Source organism: Ctenocephalides felis, unplaced genomic scaffold (assembly GCF_003426905.1).
Source record: "Ctenocephalides felis isolate EL2017-DRISC unplaced genomic scaffold, ASM342690v1 CF-g0.4_SCAFFOLD_01886, whole genome shotgun sequence".
NCBI lineage: Eukaryota > Metazoa > Arthropoda > Insecta > Siphonaptera > Pulicidae > Ctenocephalides > Ctenocephalides felis.
This window is the reverse complement of record NW_020538040.1, coordinates 112,088,137-112,096,988: the sequence shown is the minus strand read 5'-3', so window position 1 is coordinate 112,096,988 and position 8,852 is coordinate 112,088,137. Positions and strand designations below refer to the sequence as shown.

The following is an 8,852-nucleotide window of genomic DNA, read 5'->3' as shown; positions in this document are numbered from 1 at the left end:
TGATATATTTAAATTATTGCTTGATAACCATTTTATGTTTTCTTTAATAGCATAGTTCATTTGCGTTATACATGATTCTATTGACGGTCTTGATATGTATAAACAAATGTCGTCGGCATATTGTAATATTTTAACACTTGTATCAGGTATCTTATGGTAATCCGCAGTATATATGTTGAATAATGTAGGGCTTAAAATGGAACCTTGTATGATCCCGTTGTATGCTGATCTAGGGCCGATCATATCTCCATTAGTTCGTAGATAAATATATCTTGGTGATATCAACTCCAATATTATTTTAATTATATTCTCTGGGATATTTATATTCCGTAGTTTTTTTCTGTAGAATATTATGGTCTACGTTTTCATAGGCTTTGTCAATATCTATTGACAGTAGCAACATATATTCATTGTTTGAAGTCGATATATTTATGTCGGTGGTAAGGGTACTCAATAAATGTATTGTTCCTCTTCCGCTTCTAAAACCAAATACGGTATCATGGAGTATGTTCTTGTTTTCAATGTACCATTTCAGTCTTTCTTTTATCATTCGTTCGAAAATCTTTGCTACACATGATATTAGGGATATTGGTCTATAAGAGTCTATAGATTTTGGGTTTCTATTAGGTTTAATTATTGGTACTACAATTATTTCTTTCCATTTTTCAGGAATTCAGTGGTGTGTGATCATATTATTGAATACATTTAAAAGTTCCATTTCAAAATTAGTTGGACTATTATTGATCATATTATATGAAATGTTATCCTTACCTGGAGCCGTGTTCTTTCTGTTTTTTAGAGCTCTTCTCAATTCATTATATTTGAAAGGTGACATTAATTCTGTTTCTTCATTATTATTCTTACTAAATATATCTTGTTTGTTACAGACATAATCTGGTCCACATTCTTCCGTAAAATTTGGATTTATGTTCCTGTTTGTGTTTTTGTTGTTGAATATTTTGATTTTCCTCCAAATTGTAGCCGGATTTTGTTAATTGAACTTGTGTATTCCGCCCATTTTTGTATTTTCTTGTTCTTTAAAAATCTCTTGGTTTGTGCATTTATTTTTTGGTATAGGATAAAATTATCATAATTATATTTTCTGCGCATTTGTGTAAATGCGTTTTTTCTTGCGTTTACCATAATATCACATTCTTGATCCCACCATGCTGCTGGTTTGAAGGTTGAGCTAATTATCACTTGGCATTTCTTTATGTTTTTCTCTGCAGCGTGATCTATACAATTCATATTTTTGTTTTCCTGTATTAGGTATGTTGGAGTTTTGGAGAGTTTTTGAAATTTCTTCGCCATATCCTTTCCAATTGGCCTGATTCGTATTCCATTTTTTTGTTGGGAAGATTTTGATGTTTGAAATTGCATTTGTGTAAATATGTATTATAATTGGTAAGTGGTTAGCTCCAAGAGATTCTTCGAGTATTTCCCATCTGATATAATCTGTGAGATTGCTGGAGCATAAAGATAAATCTATATTCGTCGCTTTTTTGTTTCTTGTCTCGATTGTTGTGGGTTTGCCGTTGTTGATAATTATTAATGAATGATCTTCTATGATTTTTTGTAATTTTATTCCTGATGTGTTGTTTGCCATACTTCCCCATGCAAAGTGATGGCTGTTGAAATCTCCAACGATCAATGTTTTTAAATGGATCCCTTCTATAGTTTTCCTCACATCAGTAAAATCTATTTCTTCTCTATTTGAGCAATAAATGGAAACTAAGCAAAAGTTTATATTTGTTTTAATTGTTACCGCACATATTTGTATATTCTTATTGTTGTTTATTGTTTCATATTCATCACAATCTATGTTGTTTTTGACGATGATGGCTGCTCCGCCGTATCCATCTTCTCTATCTTTCCAAAAAATCTTATACCCCTTGATTTTGTATACTGCATTAGGATTGAACCATGTTTCGGAAAGGGCCGCTATCGAAATCTGATTATTGTATAAGAAATGTTCTATACTTTCTTTATTTGCTTTCAATGATCTGCAGTTTAATTGTAGTATTTTTAAATTCATTTTGGCTTATTTATATTGTGTATATTGTTTCTATTAATTTAACTTCCTGTAGTTCTCTTATCTTTTTCCAATTTACTCATCACAATACTCAGTAATCTATTTATGGAAGAATCGTCAGATCTATTTATTAATATAATTTGTGTAACTAACTGCTTAAGAATTTCGAGTGGATCATTTTCTTCTTTTCTTGATTCATTTCCTTCTTGATCCGTATTATCTTCCGACGTTTTAATCGGCCTTTTTCTACTAATTATTTCTCTATTACTTACCCTTTTAATATCCGTCTCATTATTTATATTATTATACTTAGATACTTTAGACGTACCTTGACCTCCTACCCTTGTTACATTTTTGACATGTGACCTTTTTGGTTTTCTAATCCATACTATGTCTTCTTCTTCTGTATCCTTTTCTTCTTCTATTAATTTTGATAATTCGTTATATTTATTTTTATCACAGTAACTTTTTTCTAGTCCGTATTCATCCCTCCTTTTTTCTTTTATCGTCGGAAAATCTTTTTCCTTATCTATAGTGTAAGGGTTAAATTTAACAACTCTTGAATATTTGTCATTTCGCAAAATATGTCTCGCCTCATGAAAAGCTATATTATGAGTCCCCATCAATTCATAAATATTTTTATGCCTTTTGAATTCCGGGCATTCAGTACTATTTGCAACGTGTTCCCCGGAGCATAAACAGCATCTTAAGTTTAAAATTTCAGTACAGGCTTCTAATCCATGTTGTTCTGAACATTTCGGACATCTTTTTTTACTTTTACATTGTTCTTTTATATGACCAAAGAACCAACAATTATGACACTGCACAACTTTTTTAATGTATGGACTAACCCTACATTTTACTGAATATATTGAAATTTTCTCCGGCAATTTGGAGCCCCTGAATGTTAATTTCACACATTGCAATTTATAATTGATGTTATTACCTCTTTTTGACTTTAAACATTTTACTTCCACCACTGGATAATCAGATTCTATAACTTCCATTATTTCGTCTTCCGATAAATTAATATCAACGTCAAATATTATCCCCTGTCTTACTACTAGATATTTAGGAATGTAGGTCCTGAGATTATTCATCTTGAAAAATTCATCTTCCAGTAAACTATTGGCTATTTCTGCATTTTAATTACTAATTTTATTTTGTTTTTTTCCAATTTGTACAATTTCTGTTAATTCTGTCTTCAATTTTGGAACTGATTTATATAACATCCTTCCAATTGCCATGTGATGTAACCTTCCAATATTTTTATTTATTGATTCCACATATATATGATATGGTCCTTTATCGTCTTCTTCAAATCGTATTTTATTGTTTCGAGCATAGTTACTAGACTTTACTTCATTCATCTCAACCATTTCTTCACTAACCATGTTATTGTTAATAGAATTTGATTCATTCTGATTAACATTTTCTTCATTATTCGCATTAAGTACACTATCAGCTTCTTCCATTACTTTATCATTACTACTGCGTTGAATAGCCTTTACATTTTTATTTATTGTATCATTACTTTTCTGAACTTCAACTTTTGAATTAACTTCACTTTCTAATCTTTTGACTTTGTTATTTTTTGCACCAGTCACCTTTTTAATGAATTTCATGGTCCTGTTAATTTTATTTTCTTTATTACTATTTACATAATTAGAATTTCTTAGCTTTGTTTCTTTTTTATTAACTTTTGTGGGATTAGTTTTATTAATTCCATTATTGTTTTTATTAGATTTACTATCTAAATTGTGAATACTTTCACAACTACTTAAATCTATTTCTTGATCATCTATACTATAATCCATACTACTTTCATTGTTAAAATCTTCAAGGTCATTTAGCACGTGCATTGCACCTGCAATGGTTGCGCCTAAATCTGAATGTTGTGTAATGCCTTTATCAGGCGGTCGTCCGCCCTCTGGCCCGTACGGGCCCGACTCCATTGTTTGTTTATCAGCTCACTATCAAAACACAACAGGTACAAGGTTTACTTTCACTAAACTTCAAAAAATATATATTTATTTCGAACGATGTGTACGCTACGAATGCTCACGCAAGACTGCTAATATACTTTAAACAAATAATTTCAACGTTGCAATTCAGTTTATATAATTCTTATAAATATTAGACAATGTTACAATATTTATAATAATCTATTTGAAAACATTCAGTATTCCTCGAACATTTTGTTACGGTACGGGAAGTTCCAGCAATTTGCCTTAAGGCACGATGCCACCCACCCCACTAGTTTTATTTTATTAATGGTATTTTCAATAGCAATATAGTTATGTCTAATGTAGTTTGATATATTATATATTATCAATAGGGAATTAATAAAAGATATGAATTTAATTGTCACTTAGTCACATATTTATTGCTATTGTAATTAATTATATATACACATTTATTACATAACTCAATTTTAATGATTATTATCAGTATTGTTAGTCATAGTATTGCATGGAATTTTGAGATCTGTTAATAGTGATGGCCGTGGTGTACGGGAACAGCATGGACAGTTGGTGCACTCTTGGACACCACTGCGTTGAATCCATTGACACCATCGGCGGCGTATTTCACAGTGCGCACGGAACCATCGGGCTCAACCAGTGAATATTGTCCTATAAAAAAATTATACGACTTTAATTGTTATATTCACAGAAATAATTACGTTGTTATAATTATAAATTAGATTATTTACCTTTAACTACATCACCATCGCGTACTTCATGTTGAGATTTAATATCACCAGTGTGATGGTCAGCTACACCATAGTTATAAGAGTATTTGGGGTGAGCCTAGAGTAAAAAAAAATATTGTATTTATTAATCGCATTAATTGAATTACAAATTACAAATTTTTATAATCAAAATGGCTTTCAAGAAATAATTAACGTCAATAATTAATTTTAGCTTACAACTTCTATAAATTCAATCGAGGGATTCGGTATGCAACTTTTTAATTTATTAGTCTTCCAAATATGTCAACTAAGCAATCATAAATTCCACAGGTTTTTATTAAAATACTAGAAGCCATTAGCTTCTATAACAACTCTGAATATATAAATTGTGTCTTCAAGAAGTACAGGGGTATCCTCACGTCTATAATCTAGAATTTTTCAATAATATTAATATACCTATCTATTATAGCCACGTTTCTTAATCATAAAATATTTTTTTATGGAATATTTGATACTGCTTCATTTTTCAGAAAAGGCGTTAAATTTCTCAAGAAATTATGCTAACAAGATTTCATTACATCAGCAATTATCAAGCATTCTTTATTTTATTTATCTTTTGCTTCTGTTTGTTATTTTTTAAAAAATGTGAACTTAATTTAATATATCAATTTGATCGATTTCAATTTAAAATATCGTAATATCCTCTAAATCTAATAAATCTAATATAAGAGATAGAGACTCATTAGTTATTATTTGTTCTTATTAATTAATTGTCTTATTAAGTACACTAGCTTCCTTTCTTTTAAAAAAAATTGATCTATACGATTTGATCTAAAACTTTTGTTCAATTTTTAAAATATTATCAGAAAAGTTTTGAAATGATTAGCTGATCTTTACAATTACTTAAGAAATAAGGCTTATTAAAAAAAATATTAAAATTAGTTACTACTTTCTTATATTTTTTATTATTCTAGTTTTGTTTAGGGTTGAACGGGGCTTAAAGGTACGCGGGTAAAAAATCTCAAGAACAAGCAAAGTTAAAAAAGATTCAGAGTTGTTATAGAAGCTAATGGCTTCTAGTATTTTAATAAAAACCTGTGGAATTTATGATTGCTTAGTTGACATATTTGGAAGGCTAATAAATTAAAAAGTTGCATACCGAATCCATCGATTGAATTTATAGAAGTTGTAAGCTAAAATTAATTATTGACGTTAATTATTTCTTGAAAGCCATTTTGATTATAAAAATTTGTAATTTGTAATTCAATTAATGCGATTAATAAAAAAGATTAACAAAAATATTTGAACGTAGAGCAAAGAAGATGTATAACCAGAAATCACCTTGAGCCTTACGACTCAGAAGATAAAAGGCAATGTTTGAAAATTCACAACCAAAGTATTTTTTTTCGCTTTTTGGTTATAAGCACTTTGGGTTAGATTACGAGACCTTAATAGAATTTTTAAGTACTTGTTATTTGATTGTTTTATAATATGTATTATTAATTTTAAGTTTGATTTAGCAGTTTTTTTTATAAAAGCTCTATAAAAACTTACACCTAGGTGGAGTAAAAAGGACCAACTGAACCTTTACCCTGGCAAAGATGTAAACAATAAAAAATAGTAAACAAAAATGTAAATTAAGTTATTTAATTGAGATTTCTAAACATATGCCTATAAAATTCATATTTTCGCTAGTTGTACTATGTATCTATTATTTTGTACAATCTCTTTAAAATTAAAATAGCAAATTTTAAGATATTGAAAATGTTAGTTCTGTCAATCCTATTTTAACCCGATTATGGGTTAAAAAGGGGCAGATGACAAATTTTAGAAAAGTAGTTCAAACACAATTGTAGACATAACTGGTTATTTTACTGAACATAGTTCAATAGTTGATTGTTTGATATGTGTTATTTGTAGCTATATAATTGGTTTGGTTTTCACAATACGATTACTCAAATTCTAATTGGACATTTGTGCCCAGCCCTACCTTATATATTTTTAACAATTTTGTATGCGACGTATTATTATTTTTGCCATTATTACTATATATTGTTTCCAATATTTTAATAGAATTTTTTTCATTATTTTCTTTCTACACATTTTTTCCATTACTTTTCTAATTTTTTATTAGTATCTAAGGAATACTTTGCATCATATTTTAAATATTAGTTCTTATTGCTTCATATTTATTATCTGTTTTAACAAAACTTATAATAAAAATAAATTAAAATTTATGATTTTTCTGCGTGATAAAGGTTTTTCTAAAATTTTGCCCACACGATATTTGCCGCGAGAAGAAAGTGTTTTGTGTGTTAGCAAGAGTAATGTTTTCACAATATATTCAATTCATTTTTAATACTCACATAGTGATCATGACCAAAACTATGTCCTGCATAACCGTGGTGTCCGTATCCGTGTCCAGCATATCCCAAACCGTACCCGCTGTATCCCAAACCGTGTCCGGTGTAGGCAAGTCCATGGCTGCCATAATTCAGCCCATGTCCAGCGTAGGCTACCGCATGATTTCCGTGATAACTGACTGAGTGAGCGTAGCTATGACCCAATCCGCCGTAACCGTAGCCGTGTGCGCCATAAGAGTGATGGGGGACATGCGAGCCATGGTGGGTCACGGAATAACCGTGAGCTTGTACTCCCAAATGAGCTGGGACCAAGCTGCCGCGCGCGACGGCGATTACGGCCAAAATTGGAATGCACTAAAACATAATTACTAAACGTGAAAATTATAATAAAATTAAAAAAATAATTGGCATCGTTCACTGCCTTAAGGCAAGTTGCTGGATTGCCCCCTCCCTCTTGGTAATATTCAAATTTACCCCCCATCTCCCACCAAACATAACGTGTATTTTTAGTTACGTGATAAAACTGTATTTTTTTTTTTTTTTTGAAAATATTTGAATTAAAAAAAAAATCAGTTAAAAAATAAATACACGTAATATCGTACTATACCCCTACCTCCATCACGTGATATTTTGTGATTTTTTGTCAGGTTCCTTCTCCCCCTAAAAACCTCACGTGATTAATTACGCTCCCTAAAATAGTGTCATTTGGTTGCCATAACTAATCACTGCACTTATTATGCACATTAAAATATCAGATATTTTATAAAGATTTCAATAATAAGTACTAACTTTTTTCACATTTTCATGGGTTCCGCATGAAGATTTATACTGTTTAACAGTAACTCTGCGACGCGGCGCTTACGATATTTCGTCTCTAAAAGGCTGCACTTTGAAATTTCTTCGAGAAAGATTCAAAATTGTCAACAATAAATCAAAATCAAAACAGTTCGCTTTTCAAATGTTTTCAAAATTTTCAAAAGTGTTAATTTTTTTTTATTTTCAAAAAAATGAAATGTTTCAAATCTATTTTTTTTTCAAAAATTTCAAGAAAATTAAAGCTTCGTGAGAAATACATTTAATTTGCGGTAATTTATGTTCCAGCTATTAGCCACATTGCTAAGCACCACTTGTTTAATGCTACGTTTTTATTTGGCTTCGCTTACTCAAAGCATTTAGCCACCTACAACATTTATTTAAATTCTGTACTAAATTTTATATCATATTCAATTTATATATAGATTCTATTCTTTTTATACTATATACTTTCTTTCTTCTTCTACATAGTTTAACTTATCTTCATTCTTCTCTTATTATCTTCTTTCTTCTTTTTACTATTTCATTTTTATTTTCAATGCTAGCTCAATTTCTTTACATTCTAATAACTTATATACCTAATAATTATTTTTTTACATACATCTCACACTTGAAATTCTTATACATTCTATCGATATTTTACATTTGGAAGCGCCGGGGATCGTACCAACGATCTCCGGCTTGTAAGTCGCACATGCTACCTCTGAGCTATGTCCGCCACTATGCTACGATAACACTAGCTATAAGTGGAATTCTGTCTTAAGGCAATTAAGGCATCATGCCTTAAGGCAAATTGCTAGAACTTCCCGTACCAAAAATTATTATTTTTTTAAAAGCGATTAACATTTTTGAAAAAAATTTACTTCGAAAAAATAAGATTTTTGAGAAACTATAAATTGAACAAAAAATTACTTTTTTTAAAAAAAAAAATAAAAAATTTTTTTTTTTTTTT

The 8,852-nt window shown here is 29.8% G+C and overlaps 2 protein-coding genes across 2 annotated transcripts; both read right to left on the bottom strand.

The window, feature by feature from the left end:
- Nucleotides 1–2,073: 2,073 nt before the first annotated feature.
- On the bottom strand, nucleotides 2,074–3,132 carry LOC113375720. The gene has a single exon (XM_026615664.1). The coding sequence runs from the start codon at nucleotides 3,130–3,132 to the stop codon at nucleotides 2,074–2,076; it is 1,059 nt and encodes a 352-aa protein (XP_026471449.1).
- Nucleotides 3,133–4,522: 1,390 nt separating this feature from the next.
- LOC113375719 (prisilkin-39-like) lies at nucleotides 4,523–7,582 on the bottom strand. Its single transcript, XM_026615663.1, has 4 exons — nucleotides 7,562–7,582; nucleotides 7,091–7,441; nucleotides 4,746–4,842; nucleotides 4,523–4,665 (listed from the first exon to the last, which is right to left on the bottom strand). The coding sequence occupies exons 1-4, from the start codon at nucleotides 7,580–7,582 to the stop codon at nucleotides 4,523–4,525; spliced, it is 612 nt and encodes a 203-aa protein (XP_026471448.1).
- Between the last annotated feature and the right edge of the window lie 1,270 nt (nucleotides 7,583–8,852).

What these genes read in the sequence shown, in the direction of transcription:
- LOC113375720 (XM_026615664.1), bottom strand. Translation starts at nt 3,132, where the DNA reads ATGAATAATCTCAGGACCTACATTCCTAAATATCTAGTAGTAAGACAG.
- LOC113375719 (XM_026615663.1), bottom strand. Translation starts at nt 7,582, where the DNA reads ATGTTTGGTGGGAGATGGGGG. An exon ending in TGTTTGGTGGGAGATGGGGG is followed by an intron (nt 7,442 to 7,561) that starts GTAAATTTGAAT and finishes ATTATGTTTTAG; the next exon opens with TGCATTCCAATTTTGGCCGT. An exon ending in GTTTTGGTCATGATCACTAT is followed by an intron (nt 4,843 to 7,090) that starts GTGAGTATTAAA and finishes TTTTTACTCTAG; the next exon opens with GCTCACCCCAAATACTCTTA.